Source organism: Centruroides vittatus, unplaced genomic scaffold (assembly GCF_030686945.1).
Source record: "Centruroides vittatus isolate TY-2023 unplaced genomic scaffold, ASM3068694v2 contig_927, whole genome shotgun sequence".
In the NCBI taxonomy this organism is placed as follows: Eukaryota; Metazoa; Arthropoda; class Arachnida; order Scorpiones; family Buthidae; genus Centruroides; species Centruroides vittatus.
The window spans coordinates 920337-940367 of NW_027122613.1; the positions used below are offsets into that span (position 1 = coordinate 920337).

The 20031-nt window shown below is 26.3% G+C and overlaps 1 protein-coding gene across 2 annotated transcripts in view; it reads left to right on the plus strand.

Moving 5' to 3' along the window:
* Cog8 (conserved oligomeric Golgi complex subunit 8) overlaps positions 1 to 20031 on the plus strand; it is a 116167-nt gene that overhangs the window by 47791 nt on the left and 48345 nt on the right. For both annotated transcript variants that reach the window (XM_067281889.1, XM_067281888.1), the window contains exons 9-11: positions 1801 to 2000; positions 7370 to 7454; positions 11151 to 11332. In XM_067281889.1, the coding sequence (XP_067137990.1) occupies positions 1801 to 2000; positions 7370 to 7454; positions 11151 to 11332 (467 nt within the window). The remainder of the gene's footprint in view (positions 1 to 1800; positions 2001 to 7369; positions 7455 to 11150; positions 11333 to 20031) is intronic.

Here is a 20031-nt window from a genome sequence, read left to right on the forward strand (position 1 = left end):
CCAAACTAACTGCTTGATAATCTGATGATGATCATTCTGCTTATACTATATTTAGAAATATTATTGACTTCATTGTTTTAATTTTCCAAGTTTTGAGAATGTAATTTGATTATAAAAAGACATGTGTAAAGAAACTTTTCCATATAAAAAAAAACTTGATATAATATTGATGTCCACTAATTTTTGAATTAAATTCATAATGTAAATTTGAAAATTTTAGATTGCTTTCTTAGTCTAACATTGTGCTCTAGATATGGTTTAAAAATTCAAGATTTTCTCATTTCCTCTGATCAGAGTAATGCTGAAGCATTTTAAATTAAATTAAAAATTAAAAATAATAACTATCTTTATATCTTGACCATTGGCCAAGTATTGGAATTATAAATTTAAGGTGTTTGAATTTTATTAACATAATCTTATAAAATATCTAAATAAATTCAAAATATAGAAACAGTTTCGGTATATCACATTGATAAATGTGATACACTTAAATATTAACTCATTTTTATTATGTGACAGTTGCCATTATTAAATGGCAACTGTCATATGAAGGTTAAAGAAAAAAGCAGGAATATCACATTTTTTAAAATATTGATATACTTATGCCATCTAATTAATAAATATGGGCATAATATTTACAATGTAAGTAGTAAAAACTGAAATGGCCCAATAATTAAATGAAATTAAAATTTCTTGGTTTTTACAGTTTTTTATTTGCACTTACACAAATTTTTCACTTTTTTTCTTTGTTTTATAAATATAAGAATAAAATTTGTTTCTAATTAGTAAAGAATATCTTTGTTATAATATCATCATTAAGAAACTTTATTGTATTAGGATTATTCCATTATATCAGGGATATACAGTCTTTATATAATTGCCATATCATTACAATACTTTTAATTTTTAAAACAAATTAACCCATACTTGATTATATAAATTAATTAGATTAAGTTATGGTTTTAGTTTATAATTAAATAAAAATAAATTAGCTAACAATTTTTATTTAATTATAAACTAAAACCATCAACTCCATTATTTTCAATTAAATTTTTGTAATCTTAGAATACCTTAATCTAAAACAATAAATCTTTGAAAGTAATTATACAAATTTTATATAGTTTTAGTGTCTGTTCTGTGAAAAAAGTATACGTACAGTTTTCATCTTTAATGTTTTCTAATTCTTGGAAGTTATATTTGTAACTAAGTTCGTGAGCTTCTTTACATAAACAAAAATATGTATTTTCGAACACTCAGTTTTACATCTATAACATTTATCATTAGATAGATTGTATATAGATTTATTAATTATAACTAGCTCACTATTTAATCTCAATTGTATAAAAAATTTCTTAATATTAAAAGACAGATTCAGAAATAAATAACTGTTAATTTGTGGATAGTTCAAAATAATTTTGTGCGATTTTTGATTTTTTCTTTATTAAGTTCATCTACATTTTGTGCCAAGGATATCTCAAAAGCATTCTGGATCAGTTAGAAACTAAGTAGTTCACTTATCTCATTTCTTTCTATAAATGGTCCTATAGAAAAGCCATATTTATTTAAAATAGTAGATACTTGACTAACCCAATTATTTTCATGAGAACTAATTTGCATTTTTTGATATAATATTTTTAATAACTTTGATGGAAACTACTCACTATCTCTTATCTTTTTGAAAAAATTAATTATTCTCCGAACTTAAAGAATGATTAAAAATCAGTTTAAAGTTTGATGTATTTAAGAATAAGTTTGTCAATGTTATTAAAATAACTAAGTAACTTTCATTTAAATTAACAGATTTCTGAATTTTTGAAAACATTAGAGCATGATATTTCTGAAGATTTGGGTGGAAGATTAGATTCCATTCTTTCTCAGGCTATGTATTTTGGATTGTCGTTTAGCAGAGTTGGAGCAGACTTTCGACCACTTTTGATTCCAATATTTCAGAATACTGTTTTGAAACAATTTGAAAAGTCTATGGAGAGAGCTGCAAAGCAGTAAGTATTTTAAGTATTAATTATATATAAATTTTTCTTTTAATTTACAAATATAAAATTTTTCAAAATGAAAAATTGTATATATTAATAATTTATAATATATTTAAATGGTTTTTTGTGAAAATAATTATAAATGTGAGTTTGTGTTAATCATAAAGCTATTTAGAAACATTTCTTAAGACAAAAACTGTTTCTTGATTCTTATAAATTAATACTCCCGAGTCTGTAACATTCATTAGTTCTTAAAAATTTTTAATTAAAAAAAATGTCTTGAAATTATCAAACCTATTTTAATATATATTGACTGCCATAATGTCAAAACAGATTGGAAATGATAAATAAATAAGCTGAAATAATATATTTATTTATATAATTCTCTTAACATTCTTTTCAATGTTGGATTATAAAAGATTTACAGGCTTATTAGAATATTAAAATATATTTTTTCCTCTAATTATATCTATACATTGTAAATGCTTACAATAAATAAAATATATAAAGATGAAATAAAATCATTTTTAAATGAAAAGTGATTATTCTTGTTCTTAATCATTATAAAGAAAATTAAAACACATGCATATATTAATGATTTTAATGATCTCTAAAAGAAAATTTGAAATACCTATGTACAAATCTTCCTTATATTTATATTATTTTTTAGAATTTATTTAATAATTTAATATTGATGTGTAAACATCATGGATTATAGTACTGTGTTCATATAATATCTCTAGAAATTGCAGATGATGCAATACTTTATTACAAATATGTAATGCCTTCTTTGATTTTCCATGTAATTCTACAGTAAATTACTTTTACAGTAGTATGTTTTCATGTTTTATAGTATATAATCAGTCATAGTTGCTATTTCTAAAATAGCAGTTATACAGTAGAGCATCGATTATCTGAAACAATTCGGGACTGGGGTTGTTTGGATAACTGATTTTTCAGATAACCAATCATTTACAAAAAAATATATTAAACACAAAACTGTACTGTATATATTTTGTATCACACATCTTATAAATACATATCTTACATAAAGTAGTATATTAAAGTTGACCTACAGTTTAGGTTGGCAGGGAGGGGGAGAATGCTGCAGCACCAAAGCACTAGTGGAAATTTGAATTTGCCAACTGGAATGCTTTTGGTTAACCGATGTTTCAGTTGATTGGTATTCAGATAATCGATGCTCTACTGCAGCATTTCTCAATCTGGGGGTCGCGGTGATATTAAAGGGGAGTCGCAAAACAAATCATATAAAATGAAATCATTTTATAAGAAAAAATAATTTATTATAAACTTATAAACATTTTATTTACAAAAAGTACACATGTAAAGAAAAGAAATTAATGTGATGGTTGCACTTGTTTTTCATTTAAAATTTTCTCCATACATGGATCTATTTTCTTAATGTATAAAATTGCAATGTGATTATATAATATTTTAAAAAATTTATATTTATAATTACAGTCAAAATTCAATTAGTAAAAGTAAGGCTTACTGTTATTATTCCTTTGGGTGGGGATCGCAAAATATTAATTTTATTTATATTTAATATTTGAGGGGTCGCGGAGCTAAGAAGGTTGAGAATCGCTGCTGTACTGTGTTCTCAAAATTTTTCCTTTACATTATTTTCTAACTTCAAATTTAACTAAAATAATATGGTATGTACATTTTTTAATGTGAAAATATATCAATTATGAATAATGAAATGTTTCCTTTATATATGATTATGAGTTTTATTGAAAATAGTTAAACAATGGGTAATAACAACAGAGAGCATTAGAATTTTTTAGCTTGCTGATGTCCAGATTACAATATATTATCATATAGAAAACATATTTTTTATTTTTGCATAGTTATATTCATTTACTATATATTTCGTTAGGTTTAAAAGTAATTTCTTAATATAAATTTTAAAAAGTTTTAACAGTTTATTTTAACTCATATTTTATTTATAAATATTAATCAAAGATTGTATTTTTTACATGTTATAATTAATAATTTTTTGATTTATATAAATTTAGTAACTTTTCTAATATAATTGCAAAACTCTTATAGAAAATAATAATAAGTCAACTCTGATTACTTTTTAGGTTAAAAAAAAGTCTCCATTTGTTGTTATATAAAATACATATTAGGTAGGAAATAATTAGTCACATAGTAAGACATTATAATCTTTATAATTGTTTATAAATACTTGAAATTTTTATTAGTTTTAGGGTAGTTGCACCAGTAAATGACTAATTAAGCACCTTGATAAGGAGATTTGAATATAATCACTTAACAAACAGACATTTAACATAAGTAATGGTCATTGCTGATTATACTACTCATTCAGAAAGTGAATTTTTAATTTTCTGTAATAGTGATTAAAATAATAACATGATGTTTTTAAAATTTAAAAATTACCAGTGAATGACCATATGGCTCTAGTAGTTGACCAGCTGAGGGCTAGTGAATGACTGCAAATGACTAATGATAAATAAGTAGAGTTTTAGAATACTTTATGCAATTTTATACCATTGTATACTATATATGTGTTGGGAATTTTATGTAATTCAGTCATGTAATTTCAGATTAAGAAATTGGAATAAAAATATTAATTTTTAGGAAAGGTCTTTAATTCAAAAATATATATACAGTAGAGTGTCGAAAATTGGAACGTCGGTAATTGAAATGGCCGGAAACTGGAACGATTTTCAGTCGGACTGTGTCGTGCTGAATCGAACGTTTTTGATACTAAATTTACTTCTAAAGTATAATTTTCATGTTTTTTATATTCTTCAATATATTTATTTTCTTTGTACAAAATAAAGAAATAATTTTTAACGATACGATAGCCTTGATTATTATTATAAAAATTTTCGTTAGGCTTAAAATCGACGAAAATTCAACACGAAGCGACACGCAACAAGAAAAATTCAACAGGAAGCGATACGCAACAAAGAAAAATTTGAACATCGGACAGTTTAATATATTTTTTCGTACATAATCGGAAATTGGAAAAAATCACTACTTGGAACGACCCCAGTCCCCAATTGGTTCCAGTTATCGACGCTCTACTGTACAACGTTATAGAAATTATCAGTTTGATAATCCATACAAAAATATGTTTCATAGATAGGCAATATTGCAATAATAATTTTCTAAATTTATCTGATTGTTATCAGATGCAATGGATTTCTTGAAATCTGATAACAAATTAAGTGGAATCTCATTTTCTATCATTTGCAGTACACATTTATATAGTTTTCCATAATTAATTGATAAATCAGGTTCATTTCTTTACACCTAGCAGAAATACATTTTGAATAATCCACCCTATTTGGATCAAAAGGAAACAAACCACATGTGTTCAAACCCATGTTGAATTGTTTCTGATTTCAAAGCTTTCTTGTAAGCTTCAAAGAATAAAGCTGCAAAGTTAGTTTTGTGAACCAATTTTGATGATTGTTGTTTGTGTTTTCTGACATCATTTCTCCACAGACATTTAAGCGGTCAAAAAATTTCATCACAAGTCTGGATAATGTGAGTTTGGCAACAAACAAAAAAGGAGAATTTTTTCTCAACACAAAAATTATAGTTTTTCATTTATATGGGATTTATGTCCATCAGGAAGCAATAATACAGGAAACTGGATATTCTTATCCAGAAGCCAGGGGTAGAAGACATTTGCAACATATTCATAAAATGTGGCACTTATCATCCATCCTGAATCACTTCTGCCTACAGCAAAGCCATCTGGAACTGAATCTGCAATATGCCTTGGAATTCTCTTGTATGGGAACACTATCACTGACTGACCACTTGCAGAAAAATTACTCAAAATTGTGATACACTGTTTTTCTTGTCCTGATGCAATGTTATAAACATTCTTATATGCATTAGGTGAGTAAGAATATGCAAGGTGAGAAACTGTCAAAAGAAATAGAAAGAGAACTTGTACCTGAGAACTTGTAAAAGAGAACAAATTAAGTACCAACTTTAAGCTTACCTCAGGTAGCTTAATAAAGAAAGTCTGTTTTCTTTAAGAACTTTTCTTCAATTCTTGTGTAAATACTTAACGTCAGTATAATTGTCCTGTTAATGATTAATGTCCACATTGACAAAATATATTATAAAAATGGCTTTCATCAAAGTAATTTGAAAATGATGACAAACTGAAAATGGCATTACTGAATAGTTCAAGACATTGGCAGAAACTTCTTTGGCAATGGAATAAGGAATTGGTGACATGATATCAAAAATGTGAGGAAGCCAATAGTGACTATGTGCAAAATAAGGAAAATATGTACATCTCTTTTGGCTGTAATAAATTATTTTTAGCTTTTGTTTCTTTTCTTCTTTCAAAATGGATCCTACTTTAAAAACATGCCTAGTAAGTCATAAAGATATAACCTACAAAACCATTTTAAGAAAAGTGACAATTTCTGATTATTAGAATTATAATAATTTAATGGGTTGTTAAGAGTTTGAGCTTTTCAATCAAAGAGACCCTCACATTCCTTAGATAGTTGAGCACATGAGGAACTAATTGGGAGCTCAAGCTCCCAGTTGGTTCCTCATGTACCATTCCTCACCCCCATGGGACAACCTGGCTATCAAAGTGAATAAGGATGGACTGCCATTATGGGGTTAACCAACTATAATGGCTCTCTTTATAAGTTAAAACTTTTAAGCATAGTAAATCAAATCAACAAAAAGTCATACTGGCTGGGATGTCACCCAAGCCAACAAGGTCCCCTCTGTTGATCAGGGAATCAGGAGACACAGTGCTAAATATGCTAGTGAAACACAAATCAGGGATTGGTACCATCAATGTTAGAAGTCTGAATGAAAAGAAAGTAGAGCTAGTTGAAGAATTAGAAAAGTATAATGTACAAATGGCAGTTATCACTGATACTAAGAAAATTAAAGTTGAAGAAATAAGCCTAAACAATAAATATAAGTTAATTTACTTAGGGAATGAGGCTCAATGCAAGGAGGGTATAACCATAATATTTACATCTCCTGTGGAAGATTTAGTTTATATAATAGAATTATTTATTAACAAGTTGGTTTATTCAAGTTTTTTACATAATCACAAATATGAGATATTGAATTAATTTTTTTAGTAATAATTGAAATTCAAAATATAATCTACTTCCTTTAAAGATTTAATACATTCAAAATCATGGAAAATGCTTCCTTCATTTAATTAATAATTTTATTCTTGTAAAATTGAAATTATATTGAAACTAGAAATGATAATTTTTCTTCTGAGTAATTAGTTATATAATAAACTTGAAAATAGTTATAGTTACTAATAAATAAATTATGATGTTTATTTACATGTAATTTGAAATTACTGTTTTTTATTTCAGATTTAAACAAGCAATGCAAACGTTTACTTTAACATCATATTCTTTTTCTTCTGCTGCTGCTCTTAGTGCAACCTTGGCTAATGAAGTAATTAATGATTTTATATTATTTATTAATCAATAATATATTTTAATAACCATTCATTACTTTTGAGTTTGTTTAATGAAATAAATAAATATATTTATAAGTATATAATTTTCCTTGGCAAAAAAATTGCTCTAATTGTACAATTCATTGAAATATATTTTGTAATGGACCCTTCATTTATTCTGGAAGCAATCTTATTAATGTTCACAAGCATCAACATGATTGAGTCATTGATATAATTTGTATATTTTATAAAAATATAATAATTTTTTGAAATCTTGTTTTTCATATTTTGTAATGCATCATTATGATAATGAGAGTGCAGTTTTCATTTTACTCTAATAGAATTTGATTTCATTAGATTTTCAGTCATCAAAAACTTATTTATTCATAAATGTATAATTTGTAATCACTTTAAACAAATCAATATTATTTTAATAACAATGTTTTTGAGTATAAATAAATAATTATTTTAAAAACAATGGAGTCAGATAATCAGTCTTTACTTATTTGTACTATTGACCAGTACACTGGAAAATAATTCTCCAATCCTTTCTGGCTTATGGAGGCTAAAAAATTCCAAGACTCTAATCCATTTATTTAAAACAGAATGAGAGCTGGGGTTTAAAAAGGTAAAAGACAAAACAGGTTAGCTTTGAGAGGAAAATTTTTTATTTAATTTACTCCATACTCAACCGTAAATGCATTTTGCCTCTATCGACCTCCTCAGTAGGGTTTCTCATGAACAAAATGTAGTACAAGTTAGCCATCAGTGATAATCACACCATTCACACAATTCTTATTGTGTTTACAGTTTTTATGTCTGATTGGACCTTCCCAGTATTCTGCGGGTATCACACTATTATTTAAATTCATTACATTATTTTGCATAATAATTGCAAAATGTTCCTTAAATTTTGTTTTCACAACATTTTTTTCCCTATATAAAATTTTTATATTATTAATATCAATATGACAATTATTCGTGTAACAATGCAAAAACTGGTGAGGTATCAACTTTGAGCCGTATTGAAGCCAGATGTTCCGATAACCTCATTTGTAGTTTACTTTTCGTTTCTCCAGCGTAGAAACTTGGTATTCCGTATGTACATTGAAGTCTATAAATCACTCCTTCCTCCTCTAATAATTCTTTTTTTCTTATAAGATCTTGTCATTGTCAGTCCAAATAACCTATTTTTTTGAATTGGAGCTAATTTAATTAAACTATCACAAAAAGTTTTTTGGTATTTTTCAAAAAGGCCTTTAATATATGGAAAAGAAACATACTTATTGATTTTCTGTTTTTTCTATACTTGATATCTGTTTTCTAAATATTTGTCATACCAATTCTTTAGTAGTCTTCTCGGGTAGCCATTTAACAAGTACTTCTTATTTACTTCTCTAACTTCTTCTTCTCTTATATTGGATCTAGTCGTTCTGGAAAGGATCTTACATATTTCCATCAAATAAATATTTCTCCTCTGGCTAATTGAACAATAAGATTTAAAGTTTATGACTTTTTTGCACTGTATGGCTTTTCATACTTACAATATTCTAGATGATTGTTGAACCTAACAATTGTTATATCTAAGTAGTTAATTTTACTAAGCTTTTCACTCTCATGAGTAAACTTGATATATTCATTAATCATATTGGCTTGTGCTAATATTTTTTCAGAAGATGTTACCTTACTATTGTATATGATAATTATATCGTCTACATACCATGCAAGGAATACTATTCCTCTTAATCTTAACAGGGTTTTATCTATGTTTATCATGACGATTTCTGCTAATTTCGGGACCTATAACTGAACCCATAGAAATTCCGTCCCTTTGACGATAATACTTTCCATTGACTGTAAAAAAAATTTTTATCTAATGCAAAAGTTATGAAATCTATTAGATATTTAGGGATATTATACTCACTTAAACTTTGTATAATCATTTGTTTTGTAATTGAGGGGTACATCGACACAATGTCCAGGCTCATTAGTTTATATTCTGGTAAAATTCTTCCTGCTTCTAATCTTGAAATTAAATTATCAGCATTCTTCACACTAAATTTTGAATTTGGTATAGCCTGTAAGAATTTTTTTAAATAAATTTCTAAATTTTATAATAATGTCATCTTAAAATCAATGATAGGTCTGCATTTATTTTGTTTGTGTGTCTTTATATGAATATTCAGTTTAGGTGTTCTCACATTTTCTCCTGGAGGTAATTCTTTGCTTTCAGATGTTGAAATAATATCCACCTTTAACAACTTCTTCAAATTTTTCTTCAGTATTTTTTGTATATCATTTGTTGGATCTTGTTTTAATTCTTCAAAATTTTCATCTTATATGATTTCTTGTTTTTTTTTTAACCTAAATGGATTAAACCTAAATAAATGAATTAGAGTCTTGGAATTTTTTAGCCTCCATAAGTCAGAAAGAATTGGAGAATTATTTTCCCATGTACTGGTCAATAGTACAAGTAAGTAAAGGATGTTTTGTGCTAGCACACTTTTCTCAACAATGGACTTATCACATAATTTGCAAAATAATCTTATGTATTCATTTTATGATGAACTAAATACATAGGATTATTCTGCAAATTATGTGTTTCAAGGTCGTTCTGTTTTTAATCCAGTGTGATAAGTCTGTCTTTGAGAAAAGTGTGCTAGCACAAAACATACAAAATAAGACTATGGTCAAAAAGCTATCAGAATAATGTTTTGAGTGTTTACATTCATTTTTGTTTTATTATTTGCTTAGTCAAAGATAATCTTTTATTCATGCAACAAATACAGATAGATAGTTAAAAATATTATTTTAGTTTTAATGTATATAACACATTTTAGGAAGTTTGAATTTATTTTTATAGTATGATTTAGCTAGAGTCAATTATCCAAAATAATTATGATGAGACAATTTCAGATAACCAGTCACCCAGATTGGGAAAGAATAATAAAATAATTACCTTAAATAAAGTAAAAATATTAATTTTAATTTAGTACAACAGTAATAAAAGGTTAAGGCAGAAATTCAATATATATGAGTGATAAGAAATAACAAAACAAATTGTATTATGTATTAAGAATAAGCATTAGTCTTTTATTGCAATGTACAACATACTGATGAAACTTTGAATTCAAATTAAATATTACATAATAGTAAAATTAATATTAATAAAACACAATATTCATGTCAAAGTTAATTATTACAATTCTTTTTGTTTTTTTTTAAATCAGTTATTTTGCTTTCTTTTACATACTGGTAGTTTTTTTTTTAAAACTCTGTTATATTCTTGGCTTCTTTGGTTGTGATGAAAGTTAAGAAATTTGCTTCAAATTGCATTTGTAATCATGTCAACACTGTTTCTAATATATCAAATGCTTCACTGCCTGTAAAGCCTTAGAAGCCTGTGATTCAATAATCATGTTGTTCTATTACTGTAATAAATAAAACTTAACTCTAGTATTGATATCAAGATAGCTTGATAGCAGTCCTAAAGAAGATTGCTGACAATCATTTCTACATAAAGATGTTATAATTTCTGAAATTAGAACTCTCTAAAGTTGATATCAGTTTTTCAGATAATTGATGCTTTACTGTATTTGTAATATATAATTCAATTTCACTATTATAAAAAATACTAACTAACATAGTGTAATGTGAATTAGATAAATATACTTTATTTTGGAATTTTCTAGGATAATCTTCAACCTCCTTTGTCATTGCTAGAATTTCAGCCACTTGCTCACTATTGCAATGATATATTAACAGCATTCAATGATATAAGACTTTGTGCACCATTAACTATTTCATCTGATCTAACATCTCTGTTAGAAAATTCTCTCAGCCAAGTTGTTTCTTCTATTATTGATTTTCATATGTAAGTACAAATTTAATTGAATTAATTCTATATCAAAGATATAAAACTTTTTAAAGATTAATCAAACTAAATTAATCAACTTAAGAAAATTATCTTAATATTAAAAATCAATTATAAACAATTATCCTCACTTTATTTACAACTAAATTAAACACCAGAACACTTGCTGAGCTTACTGCAATTTAATATTCAAACGCTTTCAGCTTATTCTTATAGGCCTTCCTCATAAAATTATAGTTTCACGAAACGAACATGGAAATTATAGTTCCACAAACGAGGATGGTCTACAAGAATAGGCTGAAAGCATTTGAATATTAAATTGCAGTAAACTCAGCAAGTGTTCTGGTGTTTAATTTAGTTATAAACAATTAATTTTGCATTGCTTTAATACTTTATAGTCCTTAATTTAAATAGTAACTGTTAAAATTAAGATTTTTAAAAATTTTTATAAATGAAATACACTAACATTAATCATAAAATAAGAATTATTATTATTCGTATAAAAATTTATGATAAGGTAATAATAAACTTAACAATTTATATCAAGTAACCAAGTAACCAAATTATTAATTTTTATAATAATATATATCCATGTTAAGTAAATATTCATTTGAAGATGATTCCATGTGATGTAGTGTTATATTAAAAACAAAGTATTGTAATGTAAAAAAATAATCTATATTAAAAAATAGGAACTTACTAGTTACTATTTTGCTGACCAATCAGTAAAATAATTTTATATTTATCTAGTAAATTACTTCCGATAAAGTAGGTTTAATAGTTTTTGGTTTGGTTGTATTAATAATGTGTTAGATTCAATAATATATGCAGAAATAAACTATTTTTTCAGTTTTATTAAAAATATAATTGAATAATCCAAAAATAATTATCAAATTTAAATGAATTATAGCTGCAATGTGTTTTATTGCCCTTAATGTTTTATCCAAATGTTTCATATTCAACATTTAATATGAACAAATATTGTATGTAAAATATTAGAGAAAAAAATTGTTTGCTTAAGGTAATATTTTATATTAAGTGAGTGTGAATTAGATCTGAGTTTAAGATCAGATTTAAAATTTAAATATAGCACAAAATTTGTTTGAATCAAAAGGTATATATAATCTATATAAATAAAAATGTAAATGTTTGTTTGTTCAAAATCTTAAATCTCCGAAAGTTCTTCACCGATTGCTTTGGAATTTTGACATAATGTTGCATTCAAATACGCATGTGTTTTTATGTACCTACTATTATATAGATGTCACACGAAATTTCCCCCGCGGAGGAGAGGGACAGTATTAAGGCTTACCTTGAATAACTTGGCTTCTATTATACTATTTTAGATGCATTTTTGATTGCGTTTTATAGAGTATGTCACAAGAATGTACACTAAGAAGGGATTTTTCGAAATCCCCGCGGGGAGAGGGAAAGGATTAAGGCTTATCCTAAAGAACTCATCTTCTATTGTACTATTTTAGATGCAGTTTTTTATTTTTAATTGCATTTTAGTAGGGTATCACGTAGGGATGAAAGAAGTGTATTCCTTAACAATGGAAATGTTAAGAATGGAAGTGTTAAGTAACAATGGAAGTGTTAATAGAAAACAACATGCAAGATTTACAGGTGCAGATGCAATTTTTTGCATTTTTGCAAGAAATCAAACATATTTTTAGACTATTCTGAAAATTCTCTAATTAGTCAGGAAACAGGGAAAACCTAATTCTTGCATTCTATAAAAATGGGTAAGATTGGCTATAATCACTGGTGATATTCAGCAGGTTCACACAGGTTCGGCCGAACCCATTGTTAAAATTTTCAAAGTTTTCCGAACCTTGTTAAACACACGTAACATTTCTCAGTGGTTTTGTTTCCTTTAAAAAATATATTAAAATATACGTATTATACTCTGTAACACTACTAAACTAGAGCCTTAGACCGTTCATAGTTTCCGAGAAAACTGCTTGGAGCATGAGCTGGTTCCAGGGGGGGGGATAGCCAGTTAGTTGTTAGACGTGTGCAAGTCATAACCATTTGGTAATGCACCATTTGAGTGAAAAAAAATTGTTAAGGAAAAATTTTCTGTTAGCGAACCCTTTGTTAAATATTTTGAATATCACCCCTGGCTATAATGTAATAATCTTAATCTTCGCTATCATTACTTTTTGCCCGAGCAACGCCAGGCTTATCTGCTAGTGTTTATATGTTTGTTGTTGTCTCTAATTTATACTGCTCCTTCTTCAGAGTTAGATGATTATGTTTAAGTTATTCTGTTTATTTAACTATTTTTCACATATTATTCATCAAATTGAACTATCATATATTTTTGATATTATGTATTATAAGTTTATTTAAAGCTAATTTATTTAATTATAGGTTGAAAATAGCTTGCTATTTTGTACTGCTTTATATTTTTTCAAATTATTTAATGTTATAGTTTCTTCAATTTTGTAAAGCTATTCAGGAATGTTATATAATCTTTTTCTAAGTATAGATGAATTATTATTTTATGAAGTACGTAATTTAATTATTGATCCAATTTCAGAAATCATTGTTTTTGGATTTTATGATTTTACTTTATAAATATTTATTCAAATAAATTAAAAACTGAAAAAGTAATTGCATTTCATTTGAATAAGGGAAAAAATATAGTTTGATAAAAACGATGTTAGAGCTTTATTAAAACCTGAATTGAAATATAAAAGTGAACGAATCTTGCATATTTCTTATATATAATTTACTAGACATACTTAATATGATTTTTGATTCTGTAATTATCTACTTTCAAGTCTCAAATTTAAAGACCATTAAAAAGTTCGGCTTTAATAAATATTATAACTTTCAATAGGAAGTATCTGTCAAACAAAACAAATCTGTAATATGATAGCTTAACTATTATTTAAATAATAGAGTTTAATAATAATTGAAAATAATTATAAATAAATGGATTAAAAATATTTGTATTTGATATTTATGAAGGGTTTACTTCATTAAATATAAAAACAGTTTCTCTCTAAATGTATTTAACAACTAAATTTGAATTGTTTCATGTGAAATTATTCAATACATAAATTATTGTCCATTTTTCCTTTAAATTTTAAAACATACAAAATACTAACAAATTTAATTAAATCTGTTGACATATTTTACAGGTTTTTCCTTCTTGTTTATAATAGTGCTTGTATTCTTTTGACTTCGACTCTGCTTGTTTAGGACAATAAATTTACTTATAAATAATACCTTGTATAAATAAATTAAAATCCAATATTTTCTTTTTGTTTTCTTAAAACATTTTAATGCAATTTTATTTACTTTTTTATGTTATCATTTATATTCTGTAATTTACATACATATATGACTTACAATGTACAGATAATGTTTGTAGAATTTTTCTTTAGAATTATTTCAAATACTGAAGTTAAACAAATGGACCGTTTATTTTGAAAGTGGTGCAAGTCCATTTTTTGTTGTTGCGAGAAAATTAAAGGTTATCATATTAGTCAATTTAAAAATATAAATTAATTATGTCAAGTCTGGCAATGTTTCTACTAATTTATCAATATGTAATTTGATTATATAAATTTATTTTAGGCGAATTTAACTAAAATAATATTATTATATATTTACGGACTGTAAATGGACTTATGCCATTTTCATAATTAGACAATTGTAAAAATCATTTAATTTCAATTATGAAAAATTAATCACTTAAAATATATTTTGTATTAATTCAATTTTGTTTGTAAATAATAACAAGAAATAAAATAGTGTTGTTTATGTCAACATTAAAGATATTTACTTATTATTAAAGTATTTTATGATAAGTTTATCATTATTATGAGCTTATCATTAGGCACTGCTTTTCATTTAGGCTCATTACATGGATTTTTTTTCATTTCATCTATTTCCATTCTATCAAATTGTGCTTTTGTTGGTAAAATGCAGATGTAATTTATGGACAGCCCATAAGTGCTTAATTAGACTGCAGAAAATACTTACACCACTTTCATAATCAATTGTTATTCAATGTCATTTACTGGCAAATTTTTAATTGATCAAAGCGTATGGTTATTATAAAATACTAAGTGTGAGTTGTTTATAAATAAAAAGTTTACACTAAATTATATGTAAATTATGCAATTTCTCAATTTTTTCAAAACCACTTTCAAAATAAACAGTCCAAATGTTAACTTTCAACTTAGCACACACAAAGAATAAAGACATAAGATATTAATTACTAAACTAAGACAATATTATCTCTAATGTAATGTATATCATTTCATTTTGTATTATTTAACTCTGCTTTTAACAAATATATAAAAATGTTTGCGTCATTTAGGCATTTACGATGATAGCATCTTGTATTTAATACTTCAATGTGTATTTAATAAAATCACTTCAAGTGATTTTATTAAATACTATAGATGAAACTCACTTGAAGTGATTTTCATCTATAGTTTTAATGAAAGATTATTTGAATCTTGTTTATTAACCACTCTGCAGTGACCAACGGATATATCCATCAAGGGCGATTGTGTGGCAGTGGTGAGGGACAGATATATTCGTTAAATTCTTTTAGGGTATTGCCAAAAACTAGCCAAAAACTACTGTGGAAAAAAAATTTACATAAAAAAATGAATTATGTAACAATAAACAAAGACTTTTCTTTACTAGACATAACTGTTTACAAAATCTTTTTCCAAAACAGTAATGAGAAAAAAAACGTGTGAAAAAATACTTAAAAATTATTTCCCATGTTTATTCTCCACTACTTTTTATACTCCACTACACCATATCTGACTTTCCCACTGTTGAAAGGTTAACACCATTGATTTTTCAGAAAGATAGCATTTATTATTTTTAACCAAAGCAAAAAATGTTTAAAATTTTCATTTTTAAAAATTATTTAATAAATTTTGATATTTTTATTTTTTTCAAATTTAAATATAAAATTTTATAATTATATATATAAATGTAATGTACTGTTTATTTGAACTTAAATTGAAGATATGATATTTAATGAAAATTTTACAGAAAGTTTTATCTTTTACAGTAGTTTGAAATTACATAACAAATAAAAAAGCAGAATGTCTTATAACAAAAATATTATGAATAACAAAAAGAATTAAATACTTGTAATTTAGATTATACAGTTCCAAATGATAATGTTAATGCTATTCACTTATAATATTCAGCCTAAGATCAAGGCTATCTCAATGGGTGAGGTGATGAGGTGATTGTATCAAGCTACAAAATGAGCAATCAAAAATGTTCAAAAGGAGAAAAAAAATGAAAACAAGCAATTATTTATTATGACATCATCACAATGGCAGGCTGCATTTTTAATCATATTTTTAATTTATTTAATTTAAAATATATGCTCTCCACCTCAAATTATTAATAGTGTTTTGCCCCTATACATCAACTTTTCCTTTAACAATAGAGTTGTGCCAGTCATCTATTAACTGCTTTCAGGGAAAAAGTTTTAAATTGAAATAATGTGACTTCTGATTTGAATCAGATGTTTGTATATAGTTAATTGGAGCCTCCAGCCCCTAAGGTTTTCATATCTGGTCTTGAACTTCGTCTATCTAACACTATTCTTGAGGTTAAGAAAAGACAGATAGATGGATGACAGTAGGAATTTATAGGTCTACAATTCATGCAGAGTGTTAGCACTAAAAGTGCTGTCTATTAGCAACCATTCTGGAAGCAGGGGCAGCAAAAATTGGTTTTGTCTAGGATACAAATTACCATTGAGCTGACATTGTCTAAGATATTGATAACTTGTAAAGTACTGTTTTTACTATCTTAGGAAACTGACACTAACTGCAGTCGGTAAAACTTCCATTAACCTAACGGGTACTTTACATGGATTCGAGATTAGTTTGCCAGGCCTGGGCTTTTACACGTGCACCGAAAAAATTAGTAAGAATAACGACAAATATCAAGTCAAAGCAAAAGTTTCAAATATATTTAATTAGTAAATTGAATTTAACTATGTACAATTGTCTATAATCCAAAACAAAATTTATTAACGAAAATCAACAAGTCAACCTGACAATAAAACTCAGCTACTTAGCTTAACTTAATCTTAATTCCCCTTTGAAAATTCGACAAATCAAATACTTAAGAACTATGAACAAAATTTCTTACGAACTAAACGTCTATCCGTCACCTCACTATACTAGGAACCTGTTTTCTCAATCCTTTTGTTATCGTCAAATCGAATTCCTCTTTAAACACCTTGGATCACCTAATTCTCAGTCTGGACTTCGCCTCGAATCTTTCACTCAGTAGTACACCTTGATCGGGAATCACCTCAATCGTCTTCGGTTAGCATGCTGGTTTTATGCTGTGAGGTGACGTCACAATTCAGCTAGGTTACTCCCCTTATTTACATACTTAGTTTTTCTAACATCAAATTTCTTTCTGGCAGCTTCAATTCTCTGACAAAATCTTATAAACCGTTTACAAAGCATTTAGCACAATTTTCTGGGATATTTTATGACGGTTTAGTAAGTATTTCTTTTCTAGTGAGTGTGGGGATTCCCCCCTCCATTTTTTTTTCCTGCGGACTGTTTATTTCCGCTGGGCAGTGCAAGTGCGCATGAATTTTTCCTACAGCGCTCGTTTCTTTCATGAGTTGGTTTATTATCTTCTTTTTTGATTACTAATAAGAGAGTGGTGGGGAACCTTTGTCTTAACTAAACATAAGCCCCAAACAAAATATAATAAAACGAAAAATACTAATAAAATAAAAATAACGCTCGGACTCAGTTCCTTACAAACTTAACAGTAAGAAAATGAGAATCTTTTCCATGATTACTAGGAATTTAAATTTGATCAAGGTTCTTCATAATTTTTCAAATATGATTTGAATTAGAACATCATTCACTATTCTTCATCCTGTGTTGATTCTATTGATGATGAAACTATAGTAATCAATAGGAAATAACAACATGCACCAAATGTTGTTATTTCCTATTGATCACTTATTATATCCACCATGTTCATATCCTGTTCTTTTATTGTAAACTCCTGATAATTTTAATGTTATTGAAAACAGAGACACAATCAGACACAACCAGGGCAAAAATTTAGACCTGGAGGAAATCTGTGTATTCCTCCAGGTCCAAATTTTTAATGCAGGTCTTGTGCTTGTTCAAAATAGTCACATGATTCAATAAAACAATGTCAAGACAATATTGTGAAAATATGCTACCATGCAAATTGTTCTAAATTATGAAGAAATTAATTACTTTGTAAACAAAAATTATTGGGTGGAAATTAGCTGCACAAGCCCATATAAGTTGGTATCATTTGCTGTAGACATTTATAAATAATGAAAAAAATTATGGAAATATTTTATAATTTTGTATAAGGCACTTATTAAAAATTTAAATTTTTTCATTTCTTATATGATATTTTGAATAAATTCAAAAATCTATTTTATTTAGAAAACAGTTTAGGACCTATTATATTTACATCCATACAAATATTATAATAAACTATAAACATATAATAATGTTGTTTTATGGAATATGAGATTAATTCTCATGATATTTCAAAAAATATATGCTTTAATTATAAATAAGTAAACATTTTTTGCTTGAACTTTGCAAGCTTCTTCAGCATCATAAAAAAACAGTTTAAATTGAAAAAAAAATTTTAAATGCAAAATTTTTAGAAAATTATTTGAAACAAATTAATTCTAATTAGCATAACAAGATTTTTATATAAATGATACAAAATAATTAAAAATACTAAACTGTTAACTCACTTAAGATGGTCTTTATATAAGTTAAAATAGAGAAAATATTAGATCTCTCTTGTTTTTAAAGAAAGATTCATTTTGACTCGCCTCTGTTTTCTGAAGTTTTTCAACAATAAAGATTATCCACTTAGCATTTTTAATCTTTCAGTACATTTTCATAGTGAATTTAATTCTTTATACTGTATTTTTTTTTTAATTTTTAAAATCTTGATACCATATTTCAAATTTAAATTTTTTCATTTTGTTTATTTATCTTGTTTGTTTTTTTATCTGTTGTGTGTTTCTTCACTCTGTGAATGTTTAAAACCACAAGTAAGATTAGTCAATAAATAAATCTGTTTCTTGATATTCTTTCTTTATCTTGTTATAAATACTTACTTATAAACCAAATATGAGATATATTTTAGACGACTTTTACTTTTGTTGTTTACAAATCCACCATTTTCAGCCATTAGGGGATAAAGTCAGAATCTTTGTTATTTATCATGTTTTACTCAAACCCTTTTCGTATATCCAAGTTTACGTTGGTCTGTCTTAGATTTTCTTTTCTTTAACTTTTTTCAATATTCTAATCTGGTTCCATTTATATCTCTTTATTTGTTGTTTCTTGTGTTGACATTGTTGTCATGTCATTCATTTAAAAATGAAAGCCATTGGCAATAATAGTTTACACTTGAGTCATTTTTGCAAAAAACAATTTATTCATCTAGTGTCATGAGGCTCTAATTTTAAATAATATGCTAAGGTGACAAGATTTTAACACTGGTGAAGCAGGGCAAAATTGACAGGGGGAGTGATTGTCTTGTTGAAAAAAATTGTTCTAGAGCAACAAAATTTTATCATCAAAGAATGCAAAATTGTAGTGTATTATATTTATTTAATTTCAACATATGTAAAATTTACAAATATAATAAATATATAT